This window comes from Sus scrofa, chromosome 5 (assembly GCF_054392235.1).
Source record: "Sus scrofa isolate SSC_HxYL_T2T_F1_AM1 chromosome 5, Sscrofa_HxYL_maternal_Yorkshire_Landrace_v2.0, whole genome shotgun sequence".
Lineage (NCBI taxonomy): Eukaryota > Metazoa > Chordata > Mammalia > Artiodactyla > Suidae > Sus > Sus scrofa.
In genome coordinates, this window is record NC_139387.1 from 6,680,618 (window position 1) to 6,699,012 (window position 18,395).

Here is an 18,395-nt window from a genome sequence, read left to right on the forward strand (position 1 = left end):
CTGGGCCTATGGGCTGGCCTTGGGGGGCAGGGCAGAAGAGGCCTCCCCGAGGTCTGTGTCCTCTTCAGGGACCCATCCTCTGCTCCCCAAGGGCGGGCCCTTGTCTGAGCCCCAGCCTTGTCCCAGTGCCCAGCAGGGAGCCCGCCCCGTGGTTGTCTGGGGGTGATGGTTGAGTGGCTGAATGGAGGAACCACAGATAGAAGGTCTGGGGTGCTGAGGCCCTGGCTAAGAGTGGTCCCACCCCGTCCCACCCCAGCAGGCAGGAGGGCGGGGCGGGGCGGAGTGGGTGGCGGCCCCTCCCGGTTTCTTCCCCGTGGGGCAGCAGAGGCCAGACTCTGTCCCGGCAGGGTGTGCAGACAGGCCTGGGCTTTGGCAGCATGAGGCGAAGGGCGAGGAGTCTGAGGGGCAGGGACGGGCCGGTCCCCACGCAGTGCCTGCAGACCCAGTGCTTCGACTTGCTGGTGCGCAACTGCGTGGCCTGCAGCCTCCTCCGCACGCCCGATCCTGGACCGGGTAAGCGTTACCCGGCTCTGGCCGTTGGAGCGCCAGGGCAGCCCTGGTGGAGGGAAGGAGGGTCCTGCCACCGAGGCTCGTGCCCCGCCAGAGCCGCAGGCATGGCCCGCACCTGCCCAGGACCCGGGCTGGGGCATCAGTTAACGGGGGGCTGTGGGCTGGAGCCTGAGTGGCTCAGCCATGCGGGCTGCGGGCTGGAGCCTGCGCGCGGCCGTGGCCCCTCCTGCTCCCCCCCCCCCCACCGGCTGTCCCTCCCCTCCCGTCCCAGCCTCTCCTCCCTCCGACCTTCCCCTACCCTCTCTTCCCTCCCCTCTGCCCCTGACCTCCCTCTCCGTCCCCTCCAGCAGGCGGCTCGAGCAGCCTGGCTCCCGGGACGGCGCTGCAGCCGCAGGAGTCGGTGGGGCCCGGGGCCGCCGAGGCCGAGGCCGCGCTGCCACTCCCGGCGCTGCTCCTGGGCGCCCCCGCGCTGCTGGGCCTGGCGCTGGCCCTGGTCCTGCTGGGCCTGGTGAGCTGGAGGCGCCGCAGGCAACGGCCCCGCGCCTCGGCTGCCCCGGAGGCCCCGGAAGCCCTGGACGGAGACCAGGACGGTACGTTCCCCGTCTAGAGGAACCGAGAGGCACTGTCCAGCCCGGGAAGGTCCGGCCCTGGGGGACGGGGGCCGTCGGAGGGGACACATGGCCCTGGCGGGCTAGGGGCCCTGGGAAGGGGGTCTGAAGCCAGGCAGATGGAGGGGGCGGCGAGGGGCGCCGTCTGAGATCTCAGGCTGAGCGGGGAGCAGCGGCCCTGCCCAGGGTCCCGGCCTGGTGAGCGCCTGAGTGAGGAAGACGCGGGCTGGGGGCCCGGGGGAGGGAGGGGTCGTCCTGCCCTCGCTCCGGGAAGGCCAAACTGACCCCCACGCCTCCTCTCCCAGTGTCAGCACTGCCACTGCGCAAACCCTCCCAGCACTTCCGGTCCCGAGGGCCCATCATGTGCCACCCTCCCCCTCCCCACCGCCGCCTAGGGGCTTCCTCGCCTGACTTCTCTCAGAAGTCGGAGGGCTCTCTCTCCGGGGAGGTTCCAGAAACGGGATGGCGGAAGGCTGTGACCCAATCCTGACCCTGCACCCCCCCCACCCCCCAACCAGGGCCCCTGGATAATGACATCGTCCCCTCTCCTGGAACCCTGGATGCCACTGCTCCCATCTGGCTTCCACCCAGCGAAGACTCAGCCACCACCCCACCTGCCCACAGCGTCCCTGTGCCAGCCACGGAGCTGGGTTCCACTGAGCTGGTGACCACCAAGACGGCCGGCCCTGAGCAGCAGTAGCGATGGAGGGGACAGGAGGCTGCCCTCAGGCAGAGGCTTGGAGGTTGAATTCGGCTCCTCTCCCCTGGTCCCACCTGCTTCTTTACTGAGAGTCAAGCTGCTCCCGGGCTCATCCTGCAGAACTATAGGCGCTGCAGACACAGGGTTCGGACTACATGGGATCCTATGGCGTGTTCGCATTTGGCTTAAAATCAGACTATCTTTGGCAGCCCTCAAAGCCTGAGCTATGTGCCTTTGAGGGGTTGGGCACCCTGAGTAGGCGTTTTTCTTTAAGCATGGGGAAGCCACCATCAGCCAAAATGAATCTAGGAGAAGGATCAAGTGGGAGGATGCCTAATTTGTGGCTGTATGTTGTATTTAATACTTGCTCTCAGAGTCGTTCTGCTTTTAAACTGATGCCAATGACAGCAATGAGTAACCAACTGACCCTTTGGGATTTCGCACAAGGTAATTCTAAGAAATAGCCTGGATTGTCCTGATTCTTTGGCACCTGTACCCTAGGGTCAGCCCTGAGTTTGACCCAACCTGCTAGAACTTACGATGCCAGCTTTACCCTGGTGGCCGCTTCCAGAACCCCAGGCTCACACTTGGGAGGAAGTCTACAGCTTCTGGGGCTGGACTGCAAATTCACACCGAAGGTACCCTGGCAGGCCTCTCCATCAGAGACCACCTGGAGTCCTAGCCGCCTCCAGAGCACTCTGAGCTGTACACAGGGCAGGGCCCAAGACCTGCAGGAGGCTCTTTTGTTCAGAGGCCAGGGCAGGCCTGTAGCCTTGAACCAGCTGGACCTGATATCCCTTGAGCTCCCTTCTGTGGCCTGTCCTCCTCAAGTGCTCAGGTCACTTGGCCATTCTGTGCCAGCTCCCTGCAGTCACCCATCATCCCAGTGGAACTGTTCCTCGGACACTGGTGCCCCTTGCCCTGGAGAGTGGAGCTGAGACCATCTCTTCCAGTTCTGGACCACACTGTGAACTCAGCTGGCCACTGACTCTCCTGCTGGCCCTCCTACACAGAGTTAGAAACAGTTGACCCGGACTTCACCCTGGACAGTGCCATGGAACTTGTCACAGTTTAGCACCCCCGGAAGGGGCACTGGACGGCGAGTCAGAAGATGGGACCCTGGGTACCAGTTTGTTCCACTTGTAGGTCCTTGACCCTGTTCTGTTCTGCGCATCCGATGCTTTCTGCCCGCCTCTCCCTGACCTGCCTATCAGAGCTGCCCAGCAGATACCCACCTTGCCTGCCCACCCCTTTCCCAGCTCAGAAGAGTCAGCAGTCAGCAGTCAGCAGCATTTGCAGCCTCGAGGACCACCTCTCCCTCCTGAACCCGGCTCAGATGTCCCCCGCTCCCTGGCTGCCAGGTGGCTGGGGTGAGGTCAGGGTGGGCGCAACAGGCAGGACAGTGGGAGGCAGGCCCAGAATGGGCCCATCTTTCCCCTTCTCTCCATCTCAGGGTTGGGGAGCAGTCTGAGTTGTTCCCGGCCATGCCTGTCTCCCACACCATCTTTTCCACCGCAGCCGGGGGTGGGGGCACCTGGAGGTGAAACAAGTGGGTGAAACCCCCCTGGGGCCCAGACATGCAAACCTCGGGCACCACTGTGTGCCCACTGAACCCCTGGTCTGGTCTCAGTTTCCTTTTAAGAAAAATGGGGGGAGGGGGATACAAAGCTCTCCTCCTGGCCCGTGGCTCTCCCAGGAGGACTGGGAGGGAACTCGAGAGAGCACACACTCCCCCTCCATTTTGCAGATGAGAAAACTGAGGCCCAGAGAGGGGGCCTCATCCAGCGAATCGCAGAGGGCAATTCCCTGGGGAGGAACCAGGAGCAGAGGCCAGGGGATGGGTGGACAAGAATGGGGTCTGTCTCCCCTAAAAAAGCCCCACCTCCCAGAGGCCTCCATTTTCTAGCCCTCCATCCTGCCCTTGCTTTCTAAAGAACCTTCTGGAAGTGAATGTATTTGGTCTTCACAACAGGAGGAGGGGAGTGGGTACTTGTGTTTGCTTTTTTAAAAAATGACTTTTATTAAAAGAACAAAAAGTTGAGATGTGTTTTGTAGACACTTTGGAAAGTTCAGGATGGTAGTCCAGGGTGGAGTCTTTCGGGAAGTCACCCCAGATTCAGAACACCAGGGTTGAGTAACCATTCTATACATGGAAATTCGTATCTTGACTATCATATTTGCTGAATTTTGTCTTTAAACCAAAGTTTTCATTTGTAAACTTTTCCACTTGAGTGTTTTCGACCTCTGCTATTGTAACTGAGGCAGTAGCACCTCTTTAAACATAAATCTTTGCCTGAGTCTGTTTCCCAGAAGGAGAGTAATTTCAGCCACAGGCCTTGACTTTTTTTTTTTTTTTTTTTTGCTTTGCTTTGCTTTTTAGGGCAACACCTGCAGCATATGGAGGTTCCCAGTCGCCAACCTGCACCATAGCCACAGCAACGCCAGATCCAAGCCACATCTGCAACCCACACCAACAGCTCATGGCAACACTGGACCCTTAACCCACTGAGCGAGGCCAGGGATCGAACCTGAGTCCTCATGAATCCTAGTCGGGTTTGTTAACCGCTGAGCCATGAAGGGAACTCCAGCCTTGACCTTTTTTAAGGCCTCTGTTGGTCAAATTGCTTTCCTGAAAATCTGGACCGATTTACCTGCATGAGCAGGGACTATATGACCCATCTTGCAGATAGGCGAGAAGAGGCCCAGAGAGGAGAAGGGATCTGGCTCAAGATGCAATAAGCAGCGATGGAGCTGGCTTAGACCCGGACACCTGCCTGCCCGGAGGGTGGTCAGTCACTGGCCCAGGTGTTCTCCTTGGGAGCGACAGACTCCAGGCACTGAGTCCAGGCTTTCCTCTTTGTTTTCATCACTCCTCAAAGGCTTCCCTCCTGACTGGTCTCTTTCTGCAGTAACAGGGATGTAGGACAGACTGGAGGAGCTGCCTGTCGGGTTGGCAACTGAGGGACGCAGGCCCTGTTCTCTGGCCTGTTTCTGGCCAGTTTTTCCTGATCAAGGGTCAGGTTTCCCCACAGTCCCCGGGGTTTTGGCAGGTGGGGGCGGGGCTGGCTGGAGTCTCAGTTCCTCCTGGGGCTTCCTGCAGGCACCTCTCACTTCCTGCCGGGCAGCCCAGGCTCTGGGCTCAGGGTGGGGGTGGGGAGGCCCAGCTGGTGAGGCCAGGGAGGAAGGACCTGACCCCTAAGCTCCCTCTGTCTCAGCCAACCCTTGCCTCTGGAGGCCGGTAGCCTGTCTTTGGGCCTGTCGCCCACATTCAGATTGGAGCCTGGGCGTTCCCTTGTGGTGCAGCCCGTTAAGGATCTGGTGTTGTCACCGCAGTGGCTCGGGTCCCTGCTCTGATGAAGGTTCGATCCCTGGTCTGGGAACTTCCACATGCCTCAGGCGTGGCCAAAAAAACACCACAAAAGCAAAACAAAAAAACCCCTGGAGCCTGAAAGCCAACCAGCTGTCCAAGATTAAAGAGGTCCCATGGCAGGTGAGGTCTCCACGCCAGGAGTGCCTCCACCTCCTTCCTTTGCTGAGATGCAGACACTTTCTGCTCTGAGCCCCCAACCCTCAGAAAGTCCCTGGGAAGTTTCCCGAGGCTGGCCTGAGGCTCTGATCTCAGGAGTTACTGCTTATCTATTTACTGCCCCGCTGATCGCACCTGATCCCAGCACACCTGCTTTGGGCCAGGGCCATCCTGGTCAGTGCCAGGTGGTCAGCCTCAGGCTATGCCATTAGGTCTCAGTCCAGTGGGAGAGACAGAGCAGGACACAGTGACAGGGTGGGGTTATCCCCGCCAGGGCCAGAGAATGCCTCAAGCAGGAGGGGGACTAATTTAGCATTTAGAGTGCTTTGTCGAGCAGGAGGTATGCCCTGAGTCCTGCAGCGTTTTCCTGCTGGAATAGAGCAGAGAAGCCTTCCTGGCCCAGGGAACTGTGTGCAAAGGCGCAGAGCAGAGGGAACAGGAGAAAAGCCTGGAGAGTTGGGCACCAGGGCCCCTGAGTGCCAGAACCTTTCCTGGGGCCATTCCTGACCATTCACACAGGGCCACCCACTTCAGGGAACCAGGTGCTCCTCCAGCCCCACCCCTCGGTCCCACCCTTCACTGTCACCTCTGAGAGGCCACCAGACCCCTCTGGCCCTCCTCTGGGCACGGGGGTTGGGGGGAAGCTCACTCTCCTTTGCTCTGTTGTAGGTGGCTCAGGCCAGGTTCTCCCTCACCCAGAGCGGAAATCTGACCTCTCTCCAGCCTGTGCGGGCTCCCCAGCTGCCGGGTCCTGACCTGTGGGGGTGGGGGGATGGCAGGAACGACTACTCAAGGTCACACGGAGAGTGGAGGAGGAGCCAGGAGGACACAGACGCCCCTGTTCCCGGCCCAAGCTCTTTCCCGGGGAACTCCGCAGGACCAAGAAACTGTTCCGGGGGGGCCTCCACAGGGGTGCCGGGGCCCAACGGGCTTCTAAGCAACTCCTCACCCCCCTGAGCTGCAGAAATCTGAGGACCGATCCCGGGCGTCCTGCCCGGATCCAGGACCGTGCCAGCGACTCCAGGGCAGGTGAAAGTCTATCTCGGCAGCTCCTGCGGTCAATGGGACCCGCGGCACCTCGGCTGTCAGCCTTCAGACACCGGAAGGTGGGGCGGCGGGACGCAGAGGGCGTGGCTTGGGCGAGGGGCGTGGCTGGGGCGGGGTCCATGAGAGGGCGGGGCTGATGAAAGGGGCGGGGCCAGGAGCGAATAGACGGGGGTGGGGGTTCAAGGCCCACCCGGTAGGGAAAAGGGAGCCAACGGAGGAGCGACGGCACTGAGACCAAAGGTAGACTCTGCAGACTCTGGACCTTCGCGCTCACGCGGGGTCCTGGTCCTCACGCGCGACCAGACCGAGCCTGGAGGTGTCAAATGCAGGGCATGGCCCTGACTCTGGGGAGAGGTGGCCTTCTCTCCACCGCCCCCACCCCGCATCTCTGGCTCCAGGCTCGGAGCTGACCTCCCGGTTGTATCCCAGGACCCGGCAGGCGCCCCTGTCCCGGGTGCAAGCGCTGTGGGGCTTCCAATGAGCGCTGTCCTCTCTGGGTGTGTTGCCGCGCTACGGTGTTGGTGGGCAGCTCTGGTTTGCACCTTCACTGGGTGCATGAGGAGTTGGAAGGGAAGCTGAGCCCCAGCTCCCAGCACCCCCACCACCAACCGCTGCTCCCTCGCGACCTCAGGAGCCCGGGCGCCCCCTCCCTCCCACAGGCAGCTGGAGCCTGAGTCACGAGCTGCCTCTCAGGGAGACAAAAGAGCCGCGGGCCCTCCCCTCCAGAACCCCTCCGGTTCTGGCATCCCTCCGCATCTGCACTAGCAGGGAGTCCATAGTCCCCTAGAATCTCTGCTTCTAGGGTAACCCTCCACCACGGAGAAAATGGGAGCAAAACGGGTTTGGGAATGAGACCGTGGAGGTTTGTGGATGGCACCCACGGTGGCTGTCACCATCCTTGCAACATCATTGTCATGGGGGCTTCTAAAAGGCTGTGTGATCCTGAAAGTTTCTCAGTTGGAGACCCACTGGCTTCTCCCTTCAGCCCTGCCAAAGAGGAGCTAGCAGCCCACCTTGCAGATGAGAAAACTGAGGCCTAGAAAGGTTGATTGGTCTATTAGAGCAGGAATTCCAACCTGCCTTAGTCTGGCTCCAAAAATGAATAAGGAGGAGCTCTGAGTGTGAGGCGCTGGAAAGGCATTATTCCAGGGAGAAACAACCTGTGGGAAGGCCTGGGGGTTCCTGGAGGAGTTGGCATGTCAGGCATTGTCCGGCACTGGGTGTGCTGTGGGGGTTAGGAGAACTTCCCTGGCTTTTGGGCTGGGGTCCTCCAGCTCCTCTCTCTGTTTGTACTGAACTGGCCAGAAGGTAAGTTTGGGGCTCACAGTGCAGGTTCCAGGCCAGACACTGCCCCTTCCAGGCTGTATGCCAGCCATAGCAAGTCACTTCCCCTCTCTGGGTCTTGGGTTTCTCTGTAGGAAGACTGCGCAGGTTTGTGCCCTATCACCTAAAATAGGGACGCTGAGGCCCAAGACAGGCTTTCTTAATGTCCACAACCTCTCAGGACCCTGAGCCTTGCCCAGTCAGAGCTGGGCACCAGGTGGCGACTCAACAGTGAGAGGGAGGAATATGTTTGCATGGGTGCATCCACACACAGACACACATGTGTGTACAAGTGCCCATATGCAGGGAAGGCCCTCATAGTTGTGCCAGTCCCAGCCATGCTCACTCTCACTCACAGTCCTGAGCACACTCAGACACCCGCACACTCCAGCTGCCAGCTTTTGGAGCTGGGGGCGGGGCGGGTGCCCTTCAGGAGCAGAGACACGGCTTCTCTGCCCGCCTCATGGGGCTCGCTGCAGATGCCAGGGGTTATTTTAAGCCCAGATCAATGGATGATTTTTGGTGACACAGGCTTGGGGGCGGTCGGGAGTGGAGATGAGAAGCGGGTGCTCTGGTGCCCTGTTATGGAGAGAGACCCCAGGGTCCAGGGAGGGCAGCTTGGGCACAGGGGTCTCTCTTCAGCTGGACTGCTCCATCTTTAGATCCCCTTGCCCAGCACATGGCTGGGTACCTGGGAGACAGTGGTGGCTGAATGAATGGCCAGACCCCAGGGCTCAGCCAGTCACTGTGGTCTGCCATTGCATCTGTCCTCTCCTGCTCCCGCCTCCTGGCCAGGCTGTGTGTTCACAGGGAGAGGGCACGGCGTGCCTGGCACGGATCTGGTAGATATGGGCATCCCTAGTTCTTGGCTGACCACTGAACCAGACTGAGATGGGGAGGAAGCCGTGGATGTGGGGAGGAGCGGAGGTTGGATCTTAGTCCCTCGGTGGGGTGCGTGCTGGAATCCAGCCCTTCGCTGATAAATGGAGATATATATACATCTCCTTGATTGCAGTCCACTTGGGATAGAAGCTGAGCAGAGCACCCAGTGATGCCAGGACAGTGAGGGCAAGAGAGGGGCCCAGGGAGGGGCTGTAAGCCAGAGGAGGGCATTGGAAGACTTGCTCTGGATCCAGTAGGGTTATCCTACCTGGGAAGAGGGATGGGAAAGGGTGGGAAAGGGGGGAGAAGCTGCCATGCTCAGAGCCCCAGTACCCTAAAGGGCTGCTTGGAAGTGTGTGATGGGGACGCTGATGCAAACTGGACAGTTGGAGCCATGGATTCCCTTTCTAGGTAGACCAGCCGAGGAAGCAGAAAAGCATGCCCCAGAAAATATACTTACAAAATTCAAAAGCAGAATAACAAACTGAAAGTTTGACAGCAAACAGTAAACTTAACCCAGCTATAAAACGGTCTGGGAGATCCTGTTGTAGCTCAGCAGGTCAAGAACCTGACAGAGTGTCTGTGAGGATGCAGTTTCGATCCCTGGCCTCACTCTGTGGGCTAAGGATCCCATGTTACCACAAACTGCGGTGAAGTTCACAGATGTGGTTTGGATCCCATATTGCCATGGCTGTGGTGTAGACTGGCAGCTGCAACTCTGATTTGACCCTTAGACTGGGGAACTTCCATACTCTGCATATATGGCCCTAAAAAGAAAAAAAGAGGGAATTCCTGTTGTGGCTCAGCAAGTTATGAACCTGACTGGTATCCAAGAGAATGTGGGTTCAATTCCTGGCCTTGCTTAGTGGGTTAAGGATCTGGTGTTGCAGTAAGCTGTGGTGTAGGTCACAGATGTGACTCAGATCGCAAGCTGCTGTGGCTGTGGCATAGGCCGGCAACTTCAGCTCCAATTTAAGTCCCCTAACCTGGGAACTTCCATATGCCACAGGTGCAGCCCTGAAAAGCAAAACAAAACACACACACACACACACACAAATGGTTTGTAAAGCATCAGTTGTCCAGTTGTCCCTGGTCATGGGATTAAGGCAGTTTCACTTTATCCCTTTGCTCATCTATACTCTTTTTCCCTAAAATTGTAATAAAGCTTCTTATTTAAATTTTTTTTTTTTTTTTGGTCTTCTTAGGGCCACGCCCGCAGCATACAGAAGTTTCCAGACTAGGGGCTGAATCCGAGCTGTAGCTGCCAGTCTACACCACAGCCATATCTGTGAACTATGCTGCAGCTTTTGGAAACGCCGGATCCTTAACCCCCTGAGCGAGGCCAGGGATCGAACCTGAATACTTGCTGAGCCCAAGTAATAAAGTTTTTTAAGGGGGCAGGGTCTCCAAGCTGGATCAGGAGCAGGTTGGTGGGTGGAGGAGGGAGGAGCAGGCTGTATTTGGCCAGGGCACAAGGAATCACTCTGATGGGGGAGGAAATTGTAGGGGGGGCACCCGCTTCCTGTTTTAGCCCACTAATACCTGAAATTAGCCTGTCAGCCCCTCATCTCATCAACAGAAACCTTGATCCTCCTTTAAATGTAAATCCTTCTTCTCTCTCTTCCTCCACCTCCTCCATTTTTATAAGCTGATCCCAGTAGCTGAGTGAAGAGATGATGCAAAGGGGAGCAGGAAGGACCCTAGGAGCCCAGAGACTGGAGTCACTTCATTCACTCAGCAGCTATGACAGAGGCCTGCGTTGTGTGGAGACAATGCGGGGAACTGGCCCATGCAGCTCTCGCCTTCCTGCTGCGCCCATCTAGGCAGTGGGAAGCCCCATATTGATTTCTGCGTCTTAGAAAGGGCAGGAGGTAGGAATCAATCAATTAATCAATCACTCAATCTGCCCCCGCGAAGAGTTTTTTAAATTAATTAATTACTTTAAAATTTTTTGGCCACCCCCGGTGGCATGCAGAAATTCCGGGGCCAGGAATTGAACCTGTGCCACAGCAGTACCCCAAGCCAGAGCAGCGACAATGCCAGATCCTTAACCTGCTGAGCTACCAGGGAACTCCCGGAAATAGTTTTTGATGTGAAAATAAGAAACCGAAGCCGAGAATAGCAAGGCACTCAGCTTCGTGACATTCTCCAGTTAAACCCAACTCCAAAAACACAACCTGAGTAGTGCTCTGAGTACGTTCTGTACCTGCCCCCCCCCCGCCCTCTTCCCGTGATGACAAAGGGCTTGAGGGTCCTGTGGTGCCGGGTGGAAGGGTCCGCTAATGGCTCTGCCCCCAGCCGGGCCCCTCCGCTGTCCTCATCCAAGCGGGGGCTAATCCAGTCTCCTCCCCTTTACACCTGGGTGGCCGAGGGATTCGGCGAGGGCGCCTACCAGGCCTTGTCCATTGCGCATAAAAATGGGGACACCCCAGGACACCAGCCCGGTGTTCAAGAAGTTCTGGGACCAGGGCGCGCGCCCTGGGGTGAACGCTGCGCCCCAGGTGGGGCGGAGGGGACCCATACTTCGCTCTCTGCTGCGGCTCCGCTGCGGGTTTCCTTCCCATTTAACTGGCGGAAAATCGAGGCGCAGTGAGAGGAATGGCCCTGCCTCAAGTCACACATCTATCTCGATCGGAACGGACAGAGGGTCCGACAAGGAGGGATGGACAGCAAGGACCCTCCGGCGCTGCTCGGTCCCTTCAGTCCCTGCGTCTGTAAAACAGAAGCGCTCCCGCGGTGGGCCGAACGTCCAAGGTACCAGTCCCAGGAGCGGAGATGAAGCTCCGGGAGCGCCAGTTCCCAGGAATATTTGGGGGGGGGTCCCCGGTGGGGCGCCCCGGCCCTGCGGGCCCCGCCGCGTCCCCTCCCTCCCCTCGCCGCGGCCGCGCTCCTCCCCCGGCTCTGCCTGCCTCCCGCCTGCCCTCCTTCCCCCGCTCGCTCCCTCCCCCGCCCGCCTGAGCCCGCGCGGAGCCGAAGCCGCAGCCAGAGCGCGGGCAGTGCGGAGCGGGCGGCGGGAAGACAGCGGTGTCCGGCAGCCCGCCGCCCCTGCTAGGCCGGGGCCCCGCACCCCCGCCGGGCCGGGGAGTGGCCGGGGCCGCGCGCAGGCGAGGACCCGCCGCCCGGCCCGGAGGGAGTCTCAGGGCGCGCCCTGGCCGGCTCGGGTCCGAGGTGAGCCCCGGCGGAGGACGCGCCCCCCGGAGGCGCGGCCCCGCGAGGTCCGGACCGAGCCCACCCGGGTCTGGGAGCTTCTCAGGAGACGGACGACTCCGGAGGTGTCTGCCAGGAGCCAGCGTGAGGGCGGCAGGGCGGGCGCGGACCAGCCGGCCCGGAGCCGGGCGGGAGGGAGCCGCGGCGCGCCGCCATGCGCCGGGCGCTGTAGCCGAAGTCGCGGGCCCGATGGAGCGGGCCGGGGCGCCGGGCTTGCGCGGCGGCCGCCGCCCGCGGGGCTTCGGGCTCGCGCTCGCGCTCGGGCTGGTGCTGCTGCTGGCACGGCTGCCGTCGGGCCTCGCGGGGGCCCCTGAGGCGCAGGAGCCGGCGGCGCCGGGGACGGCGGCCCCGGCCGGGGGCGACCGCTGCCGCGGCTACTACGACGTGATGGGCCAGTGGGACCCGCCCTTCAACTGCAGCTCGGGCGCCTACAACTTCTGCTGCGGCACGTGCGGCTACCGCTTCTGCTGCCACGACGGGCCGCGGCGCCTCGACCAGAGCCGCTGCTCCAACTACGACACTCCGGCTTGGGTGCAGACCGGCCGGCCGCCAGCGCGTGCCCGCGACGCCGCCGCGCCCCGGGACCCAGGCCGCGAGCGCAGCCACACAGCCGTCTACGCGGTTTGCGGCGTAGCCGCCCTGCTCGTGCTGGCGGGCATCGGGGCGCGCCTCGGCCTGGAGAGGGCGCACAGCCCGCGCGCCCGGCGCACGGTGACCAGGTGAGCGCGCGCCGGCCCTGGGAACCCCTCCAGCCCTCTGGACGGCCGAGCCTGCCCCGTGGGCGCCGCCTCATCCTTTCTGCCCATCTCGAAACCGGCCCTCCTCCACAGCCCCCTCCGCCTGGTTTCTCCTCCCTGCCTCTGATTGTCTCCAGGTCTGTGTCTGCCCCCCACCCCCACGTCACGGAGGGAGACAGCTGATACTGCTCTGTCTCTCCTTGACCTTCCGGCTGGAACTGGGTGCTGGGTTGCCTTCCCCCGCGGCTCCCGCCTCCTCCGGAGTGGGCGGGGAGGGCAGAGGCCTGCGCCCTGGGGAGGGGACTGGGGGCTCGGCCCCACCAGCGCGGGCTGAGGGATGTGGGCTGATGTAGTGCTGGGCGTCTAAGGTCCCTAGGGAAGGGACATTTTCTGGGGCTCTCTTGGCTCTCTCCCCTCCAGCTTCTCTCATCTCCCCCCACCCCCAATGGCTGTGACTGGAGCCTGACCTTATTTACCTGGTGGTTTCAGAAGGGCTGCCCTGCTCACTCAGCGGCCCCAGGCAAGGGTCGGGTATTCCCCTGCGTAGAAGGGGATCTGAAGGGGGAGGCACAGATTTGTTTTCACTGAGACCAGGACAGGTGCTAGTTGAATTCTGAGTTTCATGTGAAATGGGGTCCCCAGGACCCAGGTTCCTTTCCTCAGCTGGGACAGGGACTCTGGGATTATGTGTCCTGACCCTGGACACCCCGCCCGCTCCACTCCCATGCCCCCAGCCACCCTCACGTCCTGGGTCCAGAGCCCTCCTCACTCACTCACCCAGGTTCCTGCTCCCTTGGGTGTGTGGGCTGCTGACATGGTGCATGACAGACTGGCTTTAGAAGTGACAGCGGAGAGAAGCCCCCATGCCTGGGTGGGCTTTGTGTGGATGCTTCCTCACTCCTAGACCTCAGGGAAAGGAGGGCTTCCTTGGCACCTCGTGGCACTCCGTGTCCCCCGGACAACTTAGCCCACCTGCTCTAAGACAGCTGAAGGGCAGAGCTGGGGCTGGAACCCTGGCCTCAGCTACTGTGCTGCAGCTGCTGTCCGTGATGTGGTGGCTTTCAGCCTGTGTCCTGGGTGCTTCAGGAGCAGAGCCTGGGCCTCCTGAGCTTGGAGCCTCCTGCCAGGTGAGGGCGAGAAGACAGGGCATGGCCTTCACCAGAGTGGGGCAGCAGGAACTGAGGGCCATAATGGTTTAGAAGGGGCGGCTGGGGTCGTCTAGTGACACATTCACCTGGAACCCACTTCTGGGAAGCAGGACTGGTGATGCTGCAGGAAGAGCTGGGCCACTGCTGAGGTGCTGTGTGGCCTGGGCCAGGGCCTTCCTCTTTCTGGGTTTTAGGCTCCTACGGGCCCTGATTCCTAGTTCTTACCTGGGAAGACCTGGAGCCTACCTTGAGCTCACGCGCAGGTGTGTTCTGAACCCTGCCCTTCCCTTAAGTCTTACTCTTAATTCTGCCACGATGAGGTTGATGGCCAGGGAAGGCTTCTCAGAGGCCTGGGTGGGGAGCTGGAGTCTGTTTTTGGGGAGAGTTTTGCACAGGCTCAGAGGCATGCACTTTGCTCAGGTGTTTGGGAGAGCTGGTTGGTGGGTGCTTGCCCAGGGGGCGAGCACAGGGGTGGGCAGCTGAGGAGCGGGCAGGGCGTGAAGGTCGCCTCAGGCTGGCACTCGGAGACTTTCAGACTCTGCCACGTGGCAGCCAAACTGTGCCCACCCCGGGTGTCCGGCCTCCAGCGTGCCTCTTGGTGAATCAGTCCTCTGAGGCCCAGCTCCAGAAGGAGGGTCAGAGCAAGCTGGGAGAAAATCATGGCTTCCGGGCTCTGAAGGCAGCTGGGCTGCAGGCGGGGTCTGGCTGTGGGGTGGGGGGGGGAGGCGCAGTCAGATTCTGGCACAGCTGGGTGGGGGCTGGGTGTCCTGGGAGGCCAGGCCCAAGGTCGCCCAGCCTTTGGTGTGGGGTGGCCACTGCAGGATCTCCTGGCTCCTCCCTTCCCTCCTTTGTCCCTCCTCCGGGCTTGTGCCTGCAGCGATGCCCCAGAGCCCAGCAGAATTCCTGCCGCAGGAGGGGCGTTGGGCAGGCAGGTAGAAAAGGCTTCCTGGTAGAGGAAGGATTCCGCTGGGCTTTGAAGAATGAGTAGGAGTTTTACCGGAGGCGGTGGAGAAAAGTAACTGACACCAGAGGGAGTGGCACCAGCAAAGGCTGGGAGGCTGACACGCTCCCAGAGCTTGTGTTGGGAGAGGAGGCTCAGCATGGAGGGCCTTGGGGGTAGCGGAGCCTTTGGAAAATAAGGTGGCCCCGGTTACTGGTGACGCCGTTCGTTTCCTGACCTGCTCTGAGAACTGGCAGTGTTGGGGCTATGGGTCATGCCTGGGAGGGAGACTGGTTGTGTGAGGTCAGTCACAGGGGAGAGGGGAGGCCAGAGAGGTGGAAAGAGCTGCCCGGGGCTGCACAGTGAGAAGCGATGGCCTTTGATAGACCAGACCTGGCTGACAGAGAAGCAGGAGGCTGGGAGGGCTGCTCATCCCCCCCTGTCCCCACAGGACACTGACGGAACTTCTGAAGCAACCTGGCCCCCAGGAGCCACTGCCTCCCCCTCTGGGCCCACCCCTGGGTAGCTGTGTCCAGGTGCAGATGGGTGACGGCCTTCCCCGGGGCCCCACCCACAACAGCACCGGTGAGTAGGGCAGCGGGCAGGTGTTTGTGCATCTGCAGCACAGAGCCTGCTGTGTCTGAGGGGGGCCAGGAGCAGGGGAAGAGGGAGCTGAGGCCGGAAGCTCTTTCCCAAATGGAAGTGCTGCCTGCCTCGGCAGGTGCGTGAGTGCCGGCTGCACAAGCCAATCAGCTCTTCTTGGTGGACAGGCTCCCTCCAGCCTCAGGGACTCTGTGAGGAAGGTTCCAGATTCAGGGGTCCCCACTTCAGGCTCTGAGGTCTGCCTGGTTCTAGGCTCTGGCTCAGTGCCCAGGGGGCTGCCTGGCTCCAGTCTATGCCCTTCTGTGGGCCTTTTCCTTCAGGCTGGTGCCTCCCTCTTGGACCCCTGCTGGCCAGACAGGCTTGACAGAACCTCCCCCCACCCCACCCCCGCCCCAGTATGGGTGCTAATCCTCAGACCTTCTCTTCGTCTCTGGGAGAAGCAGGTCCTGGACCTCACTGCCAGGCTCAGATCGAACATGCTGGCAAGTCATCCATTAGGTTACCACTCAGAGCTGGCTATTATTCATGTTATTCTGAGCCAGGCCTTGCACTAGGCACTGGAGAGTCTGTCTTCAAGAGACAGGTTCTGTGCTCAGTCCGGATGGAGTAATTAATTTCTAAGCCATCTCACAAGTTCTCCTTGAATTGCACTTGGGGAGTGGGCTGCAGAGAGGTGGTGGCGCAGGCGCAAGATGTCCTCATGTCCGCTCTGCTTATCTCCTCCCTCCCCCATCCAGACAAGAAACGCCCCAACAACGTGCCCCTGGGTTCAGTGACACCGGGGCCCCCGCGCGCCTCTCGGCTGCAGGGCGGCGGCGGCATGACGCTACAGGCCGACTACGCCAAGTACACCACCCTCAAGGCAGCCGCGCTCAAGGCCGCAGGTGAGTGGCCGAATTTGTGCCGGGAGCGACTGGCCTCACTGGACCCCGGGTGTCCAAGCTCCTAGATTGCGAGGCTCCGGGTCCCAGTTCGAGTTCTAAAGTTCCCAGCGCTCCAGCCGGCTTCCGCATCGCGCCTGCACCAATCGGCTCCTAAGCCGCGGGCGGATCCCACCCCCTGGTCTGGGGCCCCATCGCTGAACCCAGAGCGGGGGTGTCCCCGCCCCGCCCCGCCCCGGAGGCGCTGAGGCCCCTCCCCCTGGGTCTGAGCCCGCCCCCAGCTCGCGACAATCTGTCCCTGCAGAGGCCTCCCCCCAGGACTTCTACCAGCGTTTTCCCGCGACGGAACCTGCCCCGCTGACCCTCCCCGCGCGGGCCCGGAGGCCCCCCGAGGACGTGCCCGCGCTGCTCGACGCCTGCCCCTGGGCCCCGCCGGGCTACGCGCCCCCCGCCGGTCCCACCCCATCGGTCCACTACAAGGCCTGGAGCGCCAGCCGCCCGGCCCGGCCCGCCCCCCGCGGCCACCCGGCGGCTCACGCCTCCCCCGCGCCCCGGCGGCCCGGCCACGCGCCCCGGCGCCAGTTCAGCGTGGAGAAGCTGCCCGAGGCCTTCAGCCCGCAGCCGCCTGGCCTCTATGGCAGTGCTGGCCGTGGAGCCCGGCACCTGAGTACCAACAGCAAAGCCGAGGTCACTGTGTGAAGACGGGACCGCTGGTTCTCCCGAGGCACTCACTGCCTTGCTAGGAGCCCTCTTCTGCGTGGGGGACTCGCCATCCGCCGGATCCCGGGCCCAGGCCTCGGGCCGGAGGGGTGCGGGCTGCCAAGGCCAGCTCTCCTGCCCACCCAAACTGGACATGGAGCCTTGGAGCCTGCAGGGCTGAGGCCCACTGGGGCCAGAGTTCCTTGTGTAAATAAACCCTGTTCTGTGGCTCTCACCCCTGAGAATAAAGGAGCCCCAGCTCGGCTCTGAGAGGCGCTGACGGAGGAGGCTTTGGTCATTGACTGGACAGACGGCAGTGCCGGCAGAGGGCACAGCATGGGCAAGAGTGGAGGACTGCTCCCGAAAGCTGGCAGGCAAGTGCTCTGGGAGCCAGGAAGAAGCGGCCGGAGAGGGTGGTCAGGGCTGAATGCCAGGCTTGATGTCCACACAAGCAGGAGCTAAGGGAGAGGGAGCAGTTAAGTCCCAGCTATGGGAGAGGGTCTGGTGGCCCCAGAGGTCCATGCCCCTTATTGGAGGTGAGCTCCTGCCGGCCGGTCACCAGCTCTACAGCTCAAGTTGGCTGAGCCTGGCTGATCCTCATTGACATTGTCTGGCCCTGGGCCGGCTCCTGGCCTGTAGGCCACTTGGCCAGCTTGGCCGAGGGCCACCCCCCCAGTGGGTGTGGGCAGTGGGCCGGGTGGACAGCTGGTGCTCAGGATGGGGGGGGGTGCCTCCTCCTAGGGCTGCTCTGGGGGAAACGGGGATGGGGAGGCTGGACCCCGAGCCTTGGCAGGGCACCCACCCGGGTGCTCACCCCACACATGCCCCACGCTGCCAGCTCTCCCCGCTGCTGCCAGGCAGGCTCCCTGTGCCTGGCTGTGGCCCAGGGTATTGTCAACAGCCTCTGTGCCTCAAGTACCTCTGTGCCAGGCACTGCTGGGGAGGTGAAGGGCTGGGTTATGCTCCTGTGTGACCCCAACAAAACCATCCACTTGAACCTCGGATTCCCCCTTGGGAACCCCAGGCACAGTATACTGCTTAACGGCCAGCATTTGCTACTATTTTTTCCTCACAAAGCCCTACTGGGTGTGTGGCTTTACAGACAGGAAACTGAGGTCTTGAGACCCAAGTTTCTCGCCAAGGTCACCCAGCTGATTCCATTGCTGCTTTTTTCTTTAGGGCCACACCTGTGGCATATGGAGGTTCCCAGGCTAGGGGCTGAATCAGAGCTGTAGCTGGCGCCCTATGCCACAGTCATGCCAGATCCGAGCCACGTCTGCGACCCACACCACAGCTCACGGCAACACCGGATCCTTAACCCACTGTGTGAGGCCGGGAACTGCGCATTCCAGTTTTTAGGAATTCCAGTGTGAACCTGGTGGAGTGGCAGCAGCAGACATTCTGCGGGAGGAGGGAAGGTTCTAGATGTGTGTTGGCAGGGAGGGGCCCCTGCTCCCAGGGTACAGGTAGTATCAGACCTTCTTCTGGCTGAGCTGCCCCGAGGCCCCCAAACCCACCTGTAGGAGGGTCCACCTTGCTGTTCTTTTTGCTTTTTAGGGCCGCAGCCGTAGCATAAGGACGTTC

The 18,395-nt window shown here is 61.4% G+C and overlaps 2 protein-coding genes across 4 annotated transcripts; both read left to right on the plus strand.

Moving 5' to 3' along the window:
* The first annotated feature begins 289 nt into the window (after nt 1-289).
* Nucleotides 290-3,859, plus strand: TNFRSF13C (TNF receptor superfamily member 13C). 3 transcript variants are annotated; one of them, XM_021091440.2, is made up of 3 exons: nt 319-513; nt 861-1,100; nt 1,637-3,859. In XM_021091440.2, the coding sequence occupies exons 1-3, from the start codon at nt 378-380 to the stop codon at nt 1,816-1,818; spliced, it is 558 nt and encodes a 185-aa protein (XP_020947099.2). In that variant the 5' UTR covers nt 319-377; the 3' UTR covers nt 1,819-3,859. The 3 variants fall into 3 exon arrangements, with proteins under 3 accessions (XP_084811396.1, XP_020947099.2, XP_020947098.2); XM_021091439.2 differs by having other exon boundaries at nt 320-513; nt 858-1,100; XM_084955270.1 differs by lacking the exon at nt 861-1,100 and having other exon boundaries at nt 290-513.
* A 7,732-nt stretch (nt 3,860-11,591) lies between these two features.
* On the plus strand, nt 11,592-17,091 carry SHISA8 (shisa family member 8). The gene is made up of 4 exons (XM_021091447.2): nt 11,592-12,522; nt 15,080-15,213; nt 15,969-16,115; nt 16,417-17,091. The coding sequence occupies exons 1-4, from the start codon at nt 11,993-11,995 to the stop codon at nt 16,809-16,811; spliced, it is 1,206 nt and encodes a 401-aa protein (XP_020947106.1). The 5' UTR covers nt 11,592-11,992; the 3' UTR covers nt 16,812-17,091.
* The last annotated feature ends 1,304 nt before the right edge of the window (nt 17,092-18,395 follow it).